This window comes from Hemiscyllium ocellatum, chromosome 12 (genome assembly GCF_020745735.1).
Source record: "Hemiscyllium ocellatum isolate sHemOce1 chromosome 12, sHemOce1.pat.X.cur, whole genome shotgun sequence".
NCBI lineage: Eukaryota > Metazoa > Chordata > Chondrichthyes > Orectolobiformes > Hemiscylliidae > Hemiscyllium > Hemiscyllium ocellatum.
Window position 1 is genome coordinate 31,508,490 of NC_083412.1, and position 15,724 is coordinate 31,524,213.

The 15,724-nt window shown below is 44.3% G+C and overlaps 1 protein-coding gene across 1 annotated transcript in view; it reads right to left on the bottom strand.

Annotated features, from left to right (window-relative positions):
• frmpd4 (FERM and PDZ domain containing 4) overlaps window positions 1–15,724 on the bottom strand; it is a 154,619-nt gene that overhangs the window by 136,983 nt on the left and 1,912 nt on the right. The window contains exon 2 of the mRNA XM_060832964.1: window positions 11,491–11,593. Within this exon, the coding sequence (XP_060688947.1) occupies window positions 11,491–11,593 (103 nt within the window). The remainder of the gene's footprint in view (window positions 1–11,490; window positions 11,594–15,724) is intronic.

Sequence of the window (15,724 nt, forward strand, 5' to 3'; positions counted from 1 at the left end):
TCCTTAACTCCACCAACACAGGCTGCACATCGTCTGACCCTACGTCATTCAGTGGCATAGATTTAATTTCATTCTTAACTAACATGGCAACCCCCCCCCCCACCCAACCATCTCCCTGTCTTTTTGATAAGTTGTAAATCCTTGGATGTTTAACTGCCAGTCCTGAACCCCTTGCAACCATGTCTCTGTGATGCCTACCACATCATAATCATTCACGATGATTTGTGCTGTTAATTAATCTACTTTGTTATGAATACTACGAGCATTCAGGTGAAGCGCCTTCATGCTAATTTTCTTATCCTCATGATTTCCAACATCTCTATTAATGTGTCCTCAATTCCTTTTTGCTTCATTCCTAGTCTGCCTTGAACTTAAACCCTGCACACATCTTAACCTGCTGCTTATCTTTCTCCTTGACTCCATGCTCCCTGTTGCTTTCTCTTTCCCTTCCCCCTCAGTGTCTGCATTACTGCCTCTGCTAAGAAACCTGATATTGAACAAACAGCACTGCCAACCATCCAACCCAAACTTTGGGTCCGCTACTTAGATGACACCTTCTTCATCACTAAATGAAACAAATTAGAGAAAACCTTCAAAACCATCAATAATACCCTTACAGGCATAAAATTCACTAAAGAGGAGGAAAACAACAACAAACTGCCATTCCTAGATGTCGCAGTCGAGTGAACAGCCAATGGGAATCTTCAAACCAGCATCTACAGGAAGACACATGGACCAAATACTGAACTACAGAAACAATCATTCCAACATCCACAAACAAAACTGCATTAGAAAATTATTTCAATGAGCCACCACACAGTGCAGCACAGAAGAACTATGCAGAGCAGAGGAAAATCACCTATATAGAGTATTCAAAAAGAATATAGTCCATCGAGTTCTCAGCAACAAACCCAAATGAGCAGAAAAAGTGCATCCAGAAACCCTAGCCCCTCTTCCCTACATCAGACATCTCTGAAATGACTGATAGACCACTCAGACCCCTTGGCATCATGGTAGCCCACAAACCCACCAACACACTAAAACAGCAGTTAATGAATTTGAAAGATCCTACAGAGGCAACAAGGAAAACTAATGTCATTTAGAAAATACCTTGCAAGAACTGTAACAAACACTACATTTGACAAACAGACAGAAAACTAGCCACCAGGATACATGAACATCAACTAGCCACAAAAAGACATGATCCACTCTCACTTGTAACCATACATACAGATGAGGAAGGACACCACTTCGACTGGGGACAACACATCCATCCTAGGACAAGCCAAGCAGAGACACACACAAGAATTCCTAGAAGTATGGCATTCCAACCGGAACTCAACAAACACATTGAATTGGATCCCATTTACCACGCCCTGAGAAAAAGACCAGGAAATGACATCACCACAGGAAATTACATCACCAACCCAAGAAAACCTAAACATATACATAGAAAGCGGGCTACACCACCTGTGCTTCATTCGGAGGCTCACTGAAGATGTTGCCTCATATGGTGACAAAACGTTTGAAAACGAATCTTCCAGTTCAGCGACATCCAGAAACATCCAGAAACATTTTCTGTCCCTCAGTTATAAATTGGTTGCTAATGTTTAAATAAAACCATTTTAGCAAGTTATTGGGAGAATGGGCTGAAATGGATAATACCTGGAGTCTCTGGATCCAAGTTATAAATCATTATAATGATGCTAATATTAGATATGCCACAGTTCATATGGCGGCATGATGGCTCAGTGGTTAGCACTGCTGCCTCACAGCACCAGGGTCCCAGGTTCGATTCAAGCCTCGGGTGACTGTCTGTGTGGAGTTTGCACATTCTCCCTTTGTCTGCGTGGGTTTCCTCTGGGTGCTCCGATTTTCTCCCACAGTCAAAAGATATGCAGGTCAGGTGGATTGGCCATGGTAAATTGCCCATTGCATCAGGTACATTAGTCAGAGGGAAATGGGTCTGGGTGGGTTACTCTTCGGAGGGTCGGTGTGGACTGGTTGGGCTGAAGGGCCTGTTTCCATACTATAGGGAATCTAATCTCATCAGCTATTCTCGCCTCAGTAAATTGCAAATTCAACATCAATCAATCACGCTCCAAATCCTTAGAAGGCCTTAGTGCAAGAAACAGTCATGGTGTCATACAGCATGAAAACAGATATTGCGGTCTAACCAATCCATGTCGAACATAATTCCAAACTAAACTAATCCAATCTGCCTGTTCCTGGCCAATATCCCTTCAAACCTTTCCTATTCATGTACTTATCCAAATGTCCTTTAAACATTGTAATTGTACCCACATCCAACATATTCTCAGGAAGTTCATTCCACGTGTGAACCACCTTCTGTGTAAAAAAAATTTGCTCCTCATATCTTTGTTAAATCTCTCTCTTCTCACCTTAAAGATGTGCCCCCTTGCCTTGAAATTCCCCATCCTAAAGAAAAGACAACTACCACCTTTTCCCAATTCTAAAATCTTACTGTGGATCAGTGCTATTTGATGCAGGTGAGGGAGGCTGGTAATGAAGAACAAGGTATTGTTGTTCATAGGGAATATACTAGTTCATGAGAGTTGTTTATCAGTATACAATGAGTGCAAATTAGAGAGGACTGTTGTTACTGTGTTAAGTCCATTTTTGTTCTCTAAGCACATGTTGTGCACATATTACTACGGTAGGTTTTCCTGGTAGTGCCTCATGTTGAGTCCAGGAGCTTCACATTGGTTTGCAGCGAGATGTGCAAAATCTTGGCCAGTTTAAATTTTCCAAATCTCATGAATTGGGAAAGATTCCTTTAGATTAGAAAATAGGTAATCTAGCTCCTTTATTCAACGACAAACAAAGGCAGAACGCAGGAAGCTACAGGCCAGTTAGCTTTCCATCTGTCATAGCAAAAATGTTAGAAGCTGTTATTAAAGAGCTATAACAGGGGATTGAAATAAATTGAAGACAATCAGGCAGAGCCAACATGGTTTTGTCAAAGGGAAAGTTCCTGAAAGAAGTAACCTGTTGATAAAGGGGAACCAGTACTACACTTAGATTTCCAGAAGGCATTTGATCAGGTATCACACCAAAAGTTATTGCGAAAAATACAAGGTTATGGTGTCAATGGTAATTGATTGATAGAGTCAAAAGATTGACTGGCTAACAGGAAGCAGATGGTAGGAATAAATATGTCTTCTCTAGGTTGACAGAATGTCCCAAATGGTATGCCAGATGGATTAGTGTGCTGGGGTCTCAACTCTTCACAATTTATATAAATAATTTGGATGAAAGGACTGAAGGTATTGTAGCTAGACTTGCTGCTGGAACATAGGTAGGTGTGCTGAAGACATAAGAAACCCACAAAGAGATATAGGTAGGTTAACTAAGTTGGTATAGATCTGGCAAATGGGTTATAGTGGCAGAAAGAAAATGAAAGAAACATATTATCTAAATGGTGAGAGGTTGCAAAATTCTGAGATGCAGAAAAATCTGGCTGTCCCACTGCACAAATCACGGTAGGTTATAGCATGCAGGTACAGCAAGTAATCAGGAAAGCTAACAGGATATTGTGTTTTAATGCAAGAATAGGGAGGCTATGCTTCAGTTATACAGGGTATTGACGAGATGTCATCTGGAGTACTAGGGGAAAGTGAGGACAGTAGATGCTGGAGATCAGAGTTGAAAAGTGTGGTGCTGGAAAAGCACAGCAGGTCAGGCAGCATGCGAGGAGCAGGAGAATCGATGTTTCAGGAATGAGCCCTTTAAGGGCTTATGCCCGAAATGTTGATTCTCCTGCTCCTGGGACGCTGCCTGACCTGCTGTGCTTTTCCAGCACCACACTTTTCAATATCTAGCACACCGGTCAGCGTACATATAGAATGGTGTTAATGTGTTGGAAGCAGTTCAGAGAAGACTTATCAACCTAACAGCAGGAATGAGCTGATTCCCTATTAGGGAAGGCTAGATAGGTGAGCCTTTGTCTTCTGGAGTTTTGGACAGTCAGAGGCATCTTAATTGAAACATGTAAGATCCTGAGGGGACTCGAACGGGTGGATGTTGAAAGGATTTGGGAGAATTCAGAACTAAGGGCTTAAGGACTTAAAACAGAGATTAAACTTTTCTTTCCTCTTAAGACAGTTGAGAATCTTTGGCATTCCCTTGCTTTATGCAAGAATGTAGTGTTGAGGTTAAAAATAGATCAATGATCACATTGAATGGTGGTGCAGGTTGGAACGACAGAATTGCCTACTCTTGCTTCTTGTTTGTATTTACAATCCCCAGTATCACTGACACAATACTGAAGTCCCATCATCAGTCAACACAGTCAGTTCCAATGTTTACAATGTGTTTAAAAGAAATGTTCAAGATAAAAGACTCCCTCAATCCTTTACAAAAACACTCCACTTTTTGTTTAATGTTTCAAATTACCAGTTGAATTTATTTTATTCAGGACAAAAGCAGAAAAATACTTCAGTCCTACAATAAGCTAAGGAGAAAGTAAGTTGTAGCAGAAGACTTCAACAATTTATGGACTTTGGTCAGAAACATTACCAATGTCAGGAGCCACAGTCGAAGGAAAAGAGGCAAGCCATGCAGGACTGAGATAACAAAAAAATTCTTCACCCAGAAAGCTGTGAACCTGTGGATTCTCTACCATAGAATGCTGCTGGGGCCTATTTTGGTATATTCAAGAGGGAGCTGGATGCGGCCCTTGTGGCTGAAGTGATCAAGGGATATGGAGAGAATGTGGGAGTGGGATACTGAGATTGCATGATCATCTTTTTCCTCCGACAGAGAGTTGAGAGTCTTTGACATTCCCTTGCATTATGCAAGAATGTAGTGTTGAGGTTAAAAATAGATCAACCATGATCCAACGACAGATTGGCTTACTCCTGCATCAATTTTCCATGTCTCTATGTCAGATGCATACATATCCTTGGCTCCTCAGTCTACAACGACCCTGAACAAATTAGTGCCGTCTCTATTTAACACCAAACAGGCAGGATCATATAGCCACTCAGCTTGACCATGCGACACCTTCTGAGAACCCGTCCTCCCGCCTCAAACACACACCGTCCACCTGGACACCTCATGCCGGTCTGCTACCCGCCCTCAATCTCTTTATTTCCAACTGCCGCCAAGACATTGACTGCCTCAACATGTCCATTCCACTCACCCTCTCCTACCTCTCACCATCGCAACATACAGCCCTCCACTCCCTCCGTTCCAAACTCAACCTCACCATTAAACCACCTGACAAGGAAGGGGGGGGGGGGAGCGCAGTGGTAGTTTGGCACACTGACATTTACACCATTGAAGCCAGGTGCCAAGTCACAGACACCTCCTCCTGCTGTCCCCTCGACTACGACCACACCTCCCATCACCAAACCATCATCGCCCAGACAGTACACAACCTCATCACCTCAGGGGATCTTCCACCCACAGGTTTGAATCTCATAGTTCAGAAATCTCGTACCACTCAGTTGTACTTCCTACGCAAGATTCACAAACCTGACCACCCTGGCCGACCCATTGTCTCAACTTGCTCCTGCCCCACCGAACCTTAATACTGTCCTATTGTCCCTCCCCCCCCGGGTTCAGGAACTCCCCACATATGTTTGGGACACCACCCATGCTCTTCACCTCTCCAAGACTTTTGTTTTACTGGCCCTAATGCCTCATCTTCATCATGGACGTCCATTCCCTATACACCTCCATCCGCCATGACTAGAGCCTCCAAGCCCTCAGTTCCTTCCTCTCCTGATGTCCCCGCAAGTGCCCCTCCACTGACACTTGCATTCGTTTTACTGAACTGGACCTCACCCTCAAAAATTCCTCCTTTGAATCTTCCCACTTCCTCCAGATGACAGGGGTAGCCATGGGCACCCGCAGGGGCCCCAGCTATGCCTGTCTCTTTGTTAGGTATGTGGAACAGTCCATCATCTGTAGTTACACCGGCACTACTCCCCATCTCTTCCTTTGCTACCTTGATGACTGCATTGGCGCCACTGTGTGCTCCTTCAAGGAGGTTGGATAGTTCATCAACTTCACAATACATTCCACCCCAACTTTAAGTTCACCTGGACCATCTCAGACACTTCCCTGCCCTTCCTGGACCTCTCCATTTTCATCAACGTTGACCGACTCAACACTGACATCTTCTACAAACCCATCGACTCCCACCACTACCTGCCTTTCACCTCCTCCGTCCCTACGTCCTGTAAAAATGCTGTCCCTTATTCCCAATTCCTCCGTCTCTGCCGCATCTGCTCCCAAAAGAACCAGGTCCATCACAGAACACACTAGATGACCTTCTTCTTTAAAGACAGCAATTTCTCCTCCCATGTGGTTGATGATGCTTTCCAGTGCATTTCATCCACTTCCCGCACTTCTGCCCTCAAACCCCACCCCTCCAATTGCAACAAGGACAGAACCCCTGGTCCTCACCATCCACCCCACCAACCTACGTATACATCGCATCACTCTCTGTTATTTCCACCATCTACAAACGGACCCCACCGCAAGAAATATATTTCCCTTGCCACCGTATCCACTTTCTGTACTCCCACGTCAGGTGCACGCACCCCCCTCCCCCCTCCACACCCCCCTCCCCTCCCAGCACCTTCCCCTGCCACTTCAGGAATTGCAAAACCTGTGCCCACACCTCCCCCCTCACCCCCGCCTATGGCCTCAAAGGACCCTTCCACATCCGTCAAAGTTTCACCTGCATTTCCATATGTCATATACTGTATCTGTTGCTCCCGCTGTGGTCTCCTCTACATTGGGGAGACATGATGCCTACACGCAGAATGCTTCAGAGGACATCTTCGGGACACCTGCACCAACCAACCCCATCCCCCCATGGCTGAACACTTCAACTCCCCCCCGCCACTCTGCCGAGGACATGCAGATCCTGGGCCTCTTCCATTGCCGTTCCCTTACCACCTGATGCCTGGAGGAAGAACGTCTCATCTTCTGCCTTGGGTCACTCCAGCCCATTGGCATCAACGTGGATTTCACCAATTTCCTCATTTCCCTGCCCCCCACTTTATCCCAGTACCAACCTTCCAACACGGCACCACCCTCGTGACTTGTCCTACCTGTCCATCTTCCTTTCCACCTATATGCTGCCCCCTTCTCTCTGACCTATATCCATCACCTCCACCTCAATCTACCTGTTGCACACTCAGCTACCTTCTCCCGAGCCCCACCCCACTTTATCTCTCCATCCCCTCAGCTCACAGCCCCATTCCTGTTGAAGGGCCTTTGCCTGAAATGTCGACTCTCCTGCTCCTCGGATGCTGCCTGACCTTCTGTACTTTTCCAGCACCATACTCTTGGCTCTGATCTCCAGCATGTGCAGTCCTCACTTGTGCCTCTGTATTATAGGGTGCAAAGCTCAAAAAAAAAGGCAAGGCCTGGCAATGTAACATTCTGTGAGATCTCATTAGAGTCAAATTGAGTGGGAACCAAGACAACAAGCAAAGGAATCAGACATGCAGCCTAGTTCAGTCCATGAGTTGGGTGCATGTCACTGAGTACAGTGCCCTTGCTGCAGCACAATAATGATTGTTGCTGGTGCATCTCCATCCTTAATCCCAAGGCGGATTTCTGCATTTCACATGATTCCCAGCATCAACTCCCTTCTGTCAAGAGGAGGGGTTGCAGGCAAAAGCCAGTTTGGCCCCAACAATTCACTATTCTCTTTGCCTCATTGTAATATCAATGAAACAGCTATTGTATATTTTGGGGCTTGTTATCCTTCAATTCAAGCCAGGTGAGGCCTACTTGGTTTCAGCAGAATGCAGGTACTGCTGATCCTATTAAAACATCTCCTGTTAAGTCTCCAATTGCTATCAAAACTTCAGGGTAGACTGTCAAAGACAAGATGTTCTTAGATCTTAATTTTAAAACGGCCTCAGGTTCCATGTCATAGCTACCCTCTTCTTTAAGATGAAAATCTAAGACCATGACAACAGATGACAAAATGACCCACCAAACAACAGTCTACAGGAAGGTGTGACAATTCAACCCAGACACAGTCTGTTGATATTATGGGGACAAAGCAATGTTAATGAGCATGGTGAATCCACAGAATAAATTTGTAAATGAAGTATGTAAGTTTACAGAGTTGTGGAATTGGAAATACCAATTCAAATTAGTAGGCAAAATGGATAATTATTTTAGCGAACGAAAAATGGATGCCACTGACGCACATTCAATGCTGTCTTGTGCTGCACAATTTATTAAGGACCATCTTCCATGCCACCCTTTCCAGAGAGGGTGACATAAAAAAAAACTATAAATTCTTGGCCCTTAGCAATCAGGACATCAGACCTATAGGTCTATCAATGGGTAGAATCTTCTGTTCTCATTGGGGAGCTTGGAGGCAATAAGATCATTTAAGAATTTACCTTGACGAAAGAGCAGTATGCCGAAAGCTTGTCAATGTATACAAACCTGTTGGACTATAATCCGGTGTTGTGTGACTTTTGACTTTGTCCGAAAGCTGAGGCTCTCAAGCGGCATCTGTTGTCAACCCAGGATGTGGTGCGCCCTCCACCCCACATTCCCCCAATGTCCACCATCCCTGGCCTGGATCTTATCTTCTGAGATTCTGGAAGCTGTCTGACTGACAGCAGCTGCAGCCTTCTAAGCGACATTGCAGAGTGTGAGAGCTGCTGGCCTCAAGCTGACAGGGAACTCAGCTAAGCAGGGCTGTCTAGGCTGTGGATCCAGAGGATAGCCTGCTGTTTGCCCCAGCTCTGACTGATTGGGTAGGTCTTCCTGAGGAGAGCGTGTGTGATCTTTCACCAGGAAGGGAGACTCCCAACAAGTTTCCACACAACGCACCAAAGATAGTCATTTCTACTCATTATTAATCTTGTACAACAGACATCAGACTATATGACAGCATATGGATATAGAATTAGCTCAATTCTATACTTCAACACCTTAGAAATCTGTAAGTAATTCCCATTTGTCTCTCCAAATGGAAGAATCTGAGCAAAAGCAGGCTGCCTGTGAGCCAGAATCCACCTCAGTCTGTCACAGGTTTAGTTTAGGACTTATTGTTATGATTTAAAATCTGTCCCAAAGGCTTGCCATTAACATTTTAGTCTTTTGCCTCATTCCATGAATTTCAGGAGAGGGGTCAAAAATGGTACATGATCCATGGGAACCCTGGTACACTTTGTTTGTAAAGTGGCAATTTTTTTTGCCTATCTTGGATGTATGATTCTGTGTCTTTAGCAGACACTAATCCAGAAAATAACCTTCTGAACTGCTATAAATGTATTTACTTTACATTTTCCAGATAAGGATGAGAAGAGGGTTAAGGGCTTCATGTAAATGAAGAGTAGACAGAGGGAAGATAAGTGTCCACAGTAAGTTTTAAACACAGTCCCTGTTGTTGTTATCTCTTCCTTTTCCTGTGAATGATTTTCAACCTCCACACTCTCATTAGTGCCCTCCCCTTTCCACTATTTTGATATTTCTTAGATTGGAATTTCATTCTAGAAGCAATGACAGCCCTCACAGTTATAGCCATTACTCGAACAGCTACTTTAACCACCTCCTTAGCATCCCTGTTGCTTGCTCTATATGAATATTTTGTTCTTGCTATAAGAACATAGGACTTTGACTAGACTGAAGAGTAGGCCATTTTGGCTTTCCAACCTGCCTTGATATGGCTGATCGGGTTGTGATCTCAATTTCATTTTCTTGCCTGCAACATAGAATTCTCAACTCACCATATTGATCAAACATCTGTCCAACTCAGCCTTGAATAACTTCAGTGATCTAGCCTCCACTGATTTGTTGGGAAGAGAATTCCACAAGTTTAACACCCTTGAGTCAAAAAGAGGGCCCAGATATTTCAACGGCCAAACTATCACTGAGCAGAGTAGACAGGATACTGCATGTCAGGACCCCACGAGATGACCAACACAGCACACTTTATAGTATTTCCAGGAAGTTGAAGATTCTGATTGCCGATTTCCCCTGGGTCTGGAACCTCTAGAGAAAAAAAAACCCTGGAACTGTACCTGCATAGAACCCGGACTCCTTGAATGACTGCCACACTTAACCTTACATATTTACCTGGCCATGTTGCTGGACATTTAAGTCTCAAAATGAGGCACACTGACTGCTACAAAAAGTGGGATGGTTTGACGTCCTCCCAGTATCATGCATCTACGGGTGAGCTATGCTGGTTTCAGCTACGCTCCACATTTCTGAAGTGGCTGGGATTGGAATTTCTGGCGAGAATGCAGATCTCAGTACTAACATAAGGCAAAAATCAGAATATGAGTGTTCCCAGCCATGGCCTCCTCTGAATTAATGGGGAGGATATCTGTTCTTCGAGTGTTCCCCGATTCTAGTTTTCTGTACAAGAGGAAACAGAAGGTGACCAGAAGATGTTTCTGCTTGTTGTGTTCCTATAAAACACAATGGGGCAGCACGGTGGTTCAGTGGTTAGCACTGCCCCTCACAGTAGCAGGGACCCGGGTTCGATTCCAGCCTTGGGAAACTGACTGTGTGGAGTTTGCACATTCTCCCCGTGTTTGTGTGGGTTTCCTCCGGGTACTCCGGTTTCCTCCCACAATTGAAAGATGTGCAGGTGAGGTGAATTGGCCATGGTAAATTGCCCACAGTGTTAGGGGTGCATTAGTTAGGGGTAAATATAGGGTAGGGGAATGTGTCTGGGTGGGTTACTCTTCGGAGGGCCGGTGTGGACTTGTTGGGCTGAAGGGCCTGTTTCCATACTGTAGGGAATCTAATCTAATTTTAAAAAGAAAATTTCTGGGAACTGATTTTTTGATGATCAGTCTCCTGCTTTTTCAAGAAATAAATGATTTCTTATTTTTCATCTGGCTCCTAGCTGCCATGACAAAAAAATACAGGAGGAAAGAAAATGACACAGATTAAAGGTTCCTTTACTGCTCCAGTGAAGTGCAGCTGCCTGAAATCTTCAGCAATCTTCCTAGATTTACACTTAGTGTAAATGATGATTTCTGCAGTACGATGGCTGTGTGACTGGTGGATAATGCTGGATGAGCAGAATAAAGACTCTTGTCACATGGTATTCTCCTGTGTTTAAGGAGGCGTGGATCCCATTATCAGTAGATAATATGCATTTAGTACTCGGCTAGGGCCTAGTATTGTAAAGACTGACTTTTCATGTAAAAGAAAATTGCCAGCCTGACAACCTCTTATAGCTTTGCAAAAAATAATAACAGTGGCAATGAATCTTATTTGATCAGGTATTATTTTCAAACACAAACAGTTGGAAATAATTTAATTTATGATTATTCAATTTGTCATCGAAAACAATAACATTAATGCTCCTTATTCTTTCCATGGCTTGGTAAAGCTATTTATCTTTTCCACTGTCAACAGTTAAATGTTTCAGTCACGCACAACTATGCAGTCCCATTAAATCATTTCTTAGCTTTCATTGGGATAATGATGAGTGGACATAGGAGAACGAATAGCCATTACCTTACAAGGTCAATGACTCTCTCTCTGGGAGCTGTGCTGACAGGCTCATCATTAATCTTTATTATCTGGTCTCCTGGTATCAGCTTCCCTTCAGAGGGCCCACCTAAAAAAAAATGACATTGCATAAATCTGATGCATACTCCATAACATATTATGCATTTATTTTGCAAGTTTTGAGAAGATTTGTAGCTTAGGTTGAGGTTCAGGATGTAGGTTTGCTCACTGAGCTGGAAGGTTCATTTTCAGACGTTTCATCACCATGCTAGGAAACATCATCAGTGCGCTTCTGGATGAAGCAAGGATGGCATGGCCTGCTTTCTATTTATGTATTCAGATTTTCTTGGGTTGGTGACGCCATTTCCTGTGGTGATGTCATTTCCTGTTCTTTTTCTCAAGGAATGGTAAATGGGATCCAAGTCAATGTGTTTGTTGATACAGTCCTGGTTAGAATACCTTGCTTCTAGGAATACTCATGTGTGTCTCTGTTTGACATGTCCAAGGATGGATATGTTGTCCCAGTTGAAGTGGTGTCCTTCATCATCTGTATGTAAGGATACTAGTGAAAGTGGTTCATGTCTTTTTGTGGCTAGTTGATGTTTGTATATCCTGGGTGGCTAGTATTCTGCCTGTTTGTCCAATGTAGTGTTTGTTATAGTTCTAGCAAGGTATTTTGTAAATGACATTAGATTTACTTGCTGTCTGTATTGGATCGTTCAAATTTACTAGCTGCTGTTTTAGTGTGTTGGTGGATTTGTGGGTTACCATGATGCCAAGGGGGCCTGAATAGTCTGGCAGTCAGTTCAGAGATGTCTTTGCTGTAGGGGAGAGTGGCTAGGGTTTCTGGATGCGTTTTGTCTGCTTGTTTGGGTTTGTTGCTGAGAAATCAGCAGACTGTGTTCATTGTATTCAAAAAGAACAGGTACCCAATGAACACAGTCCACAGGTCGCTCAGCATTCGGATCAGGTCCCCAGAACATGATCTGGGTTAACAGTCCAACGACAATACCATGAGGTAATCACCTCCCTTAGTTCTGCTGCTTGTTAAAGGAGCAGAGATGGCAGTTGGAGGAGTGGTATGCTTCTTTTGTCAGTGGTGGGAGATCAGGGAGCAGCAAAGTGTCCCTGGCAACTAAGTCTGCAGGAAGTGTGTTTGGCTGTGGCTCCATTCGGACCAAATCAATTGGTTGGAGCAGCAGTTGGACAAATTGAGGAACATTCAGGAGGCAGAGTGCAATAGATCGTAGCTTCAAGGAGTTAGTTACATTGCAGGCACAGTCAAGTAGGAAGTTGACCACCAGAACAGACTTAAAAATCACACAACATCGGGTTATAGTCCAACAGGTTGGACTATAACCTGGTATTGCGTGATTTTTTAACTTTGTACACCCCAGTCCAACACCGGCATCTCCAAATTATGACTTGAACAGACAGTCAGGTAGTCTCCTATGGCTATCCCACTCTCGAACAATTACACAGCTTTGGATATTGTTGGGATGTTGCCCCCTCAGGGAAAACAGCAGCAGCAGCTTGGTCATGACTGGCACTGCTGTAAAGCAGGGTATGGCATAGTCCAAGCAATTGTGATAGGGGACTCTCTGGTCAGGGGTACATACAGACGTTTCTGTGACTGCAAGGATGGGGTGTTGCCTCCCTGGCTCCAGGGTCAAAGACATCTTGGAGTGGTTACTGCAAATGGTCAAAGGGGAGCATGAGCAATCAGAAGTCATTGCACATAGTGGGACCGATGACACAGGGAGAAAAAGAGATAAGGTCCTGCATACTCAATACAGAGCATTAGGGAGGAGGTTAAAAAGCAGGAGTTCAAGACAGTAATCTCTGAATTACTCCCAGTGCCATATGCTAGTGAGAGTGGGAATAGGTGGGTAGAGCAGATGATTGCATAGATGAGGAGCTAGTGCAGGGGGCAGGGATGCAGAGATTTGGATTGTTTGGATCTCTTCTGGGGCAGAAGTGACCTGTACAAGAGAGAAGGTTTGCACCTGAACTGGAGTGAGGCCAATATCCGAGCGGGAAACTTGCTAGAGGTGCTTGGGAGGCTTTAAATTAGTCTGGCAAGGGGCTGGGGCCTGAAGCAGTAGTGGGACAATTGAGAAAGTTGAGGTTGGTACAGAAGTTAAAGAGAACAAGATAAATAGACAAAGTAGACAAGAGTGGCAGGGAACAAGGGAAGACTGATAAATTAATTTGCATTTATTTTATTGTCAGAGACCTGAGAGGTAAGGCAGATAAGCTTAGGGCATGGATTGGTATATCAAAGCTATTACGGAAACATGGCTAAGGGAGGGTCAGGTCTGGCAGTTCAATGTTACGGAGTACAGTTGCTACAGCAAGGATAGAAGGGAAGGCAAGTGAGGAGTGGAAGTGGTGTTTTTAATGAGAGAAACATTACAGCAGTACTTGGTGGCACAGTGGCTCAGTGGCTAGCACTGCTGCCTCACAGTGCCTGGAACCTGGTTTCGATTCCCACCTTGGGTGACTGTCCATGTGGAATTTGCACATTCTCCCCGTGTCTGTGTGGATTTCCTCTGGGTGCTCTGGTTTCCTCCCACAGACCAAAGATGTGCAGGTTAGGTGGATTGGCCAAGCGAAATTGCCCAGAGTGTCTGGAATTGGACAGGCTAGGTGAATTAGCCATAGGAAATGGAGGGAAAGGGGGATGCAGGTCTGGTGGGTCACTCTTCAATGGATAGGTGTGGAGGGCCTATTTCCATACTGCAGATTTCTATGAGTATTTAGGATATTCCTGAAGGACTGTCCAGTGAAGTTATATGGTAGAACTGAGAAATAGGAAGAGGGTGATCACGTTAATGGGATTGGACTATAGATCCCCAATAGTCAGCAGGAAATTGAGAAGCAAATATGTAAGGAGATCTCAGACATCTGTAAGAAAAATAGGGTTCGAATGGTAGGGTATCTTAATTCTCCAAACACTGCCAGAGTGTTAAGGGCTTGGATAAGGAAGAATTTGTGTGTGTGTGTGTCTGTGTGTGTGTGTGTGTGTGTGTGTGTGTGTGTTCAAGAAAATTTTCCCAATCAATATGTGAATGGCTTGACTAGAGAAGGGGCAAAACTTGACCTCCTCTTAGAAAATAAGGCAGGGGAAGTGACTGATGTAATGGTCGGGAGAGTACTTTGGGAATAGTGACTATAATTCTATTAGTTTTAAAATAGTTATAGAAAAGGTTAGGGCAGGTCCACAAGTTAAAATCCTAAACTAGGGAAAGGCCAATTTTGATGGTAGCAGACAGGAGCTTTCAAAAGTTGATTGGGTAGGCTTTCAAAAGCGAGATATTGAGAGTTCAGAGTCAGCATGTTCCTGTGAGTGGAAAGGGCAAGGATGAGAAGAAATACTGAGGTTCTGGTTAAGAAAAAGGAGACATATTCCTGATGAAGGGCTAATGCCCAAAACGTCGATTCTCCTGCTCCTCGGATGCTGCCTGACCTGCTCTGCTTTTCCAGCACCACACTCTTGACTCTGATCTCCAGCATCTGCAGTCCTCACTTTTCCCCAAAAGGAAACGTGTGTCAGGTATAGGCAGCTGAGGCTGAGGAGTACACTGAAGAGGGAAATCAGAAGGGTGAAAGGGGACATGAGCTAGCTTTGGCAGATCAGGGAAAGAAGAATCCAGAGACATTCTGCAAATATATTAAGGGCAAGAGAGTAAATAGGGGAGAAGACAGCCTCTTAAGGATCAATGAGGCTGTTTATATGTGGAACTACAGTCAGTGGGTTAGGCCCTAATGAATGTCTCTCATCAGTATTCAACATGGAAAATGACATGAAAGTTTGGGAACTCAGAGATATAAATAGCGAAGTCTTGACGTGAGTCCATATTTCAGAAGGGAAGGTGTCGGAGATCTTAAAACAAAATTAAGATGGATAATTTCCCCAGACTACTCAAGGGTATCCCAGGAGATTGCTGGCGGTTAGGGAAGGAATTGTGGAGCTCCCAGCAGAGATACTTGTATCATCCACAGCCACGGGTGAGGTTCCGGAATGCTGAAGGGTGGCTAATGTGCTAGTATTTTAGAAATTCTGCAAGGGAAAAGCCAGGGAACTACAGACTGTTGAGGTTAATATCAGCGACGGGTAAGTTGTTGGAGGGAGAGACAGGATCGGCATGCCTGTGAAAAGGCAAGAATTGATTAGGGGTAGTCAGCGTGGCTCTGTGTGTGCGAAATCGTGTCTTACAAATTTGATTGATTTTTTGTG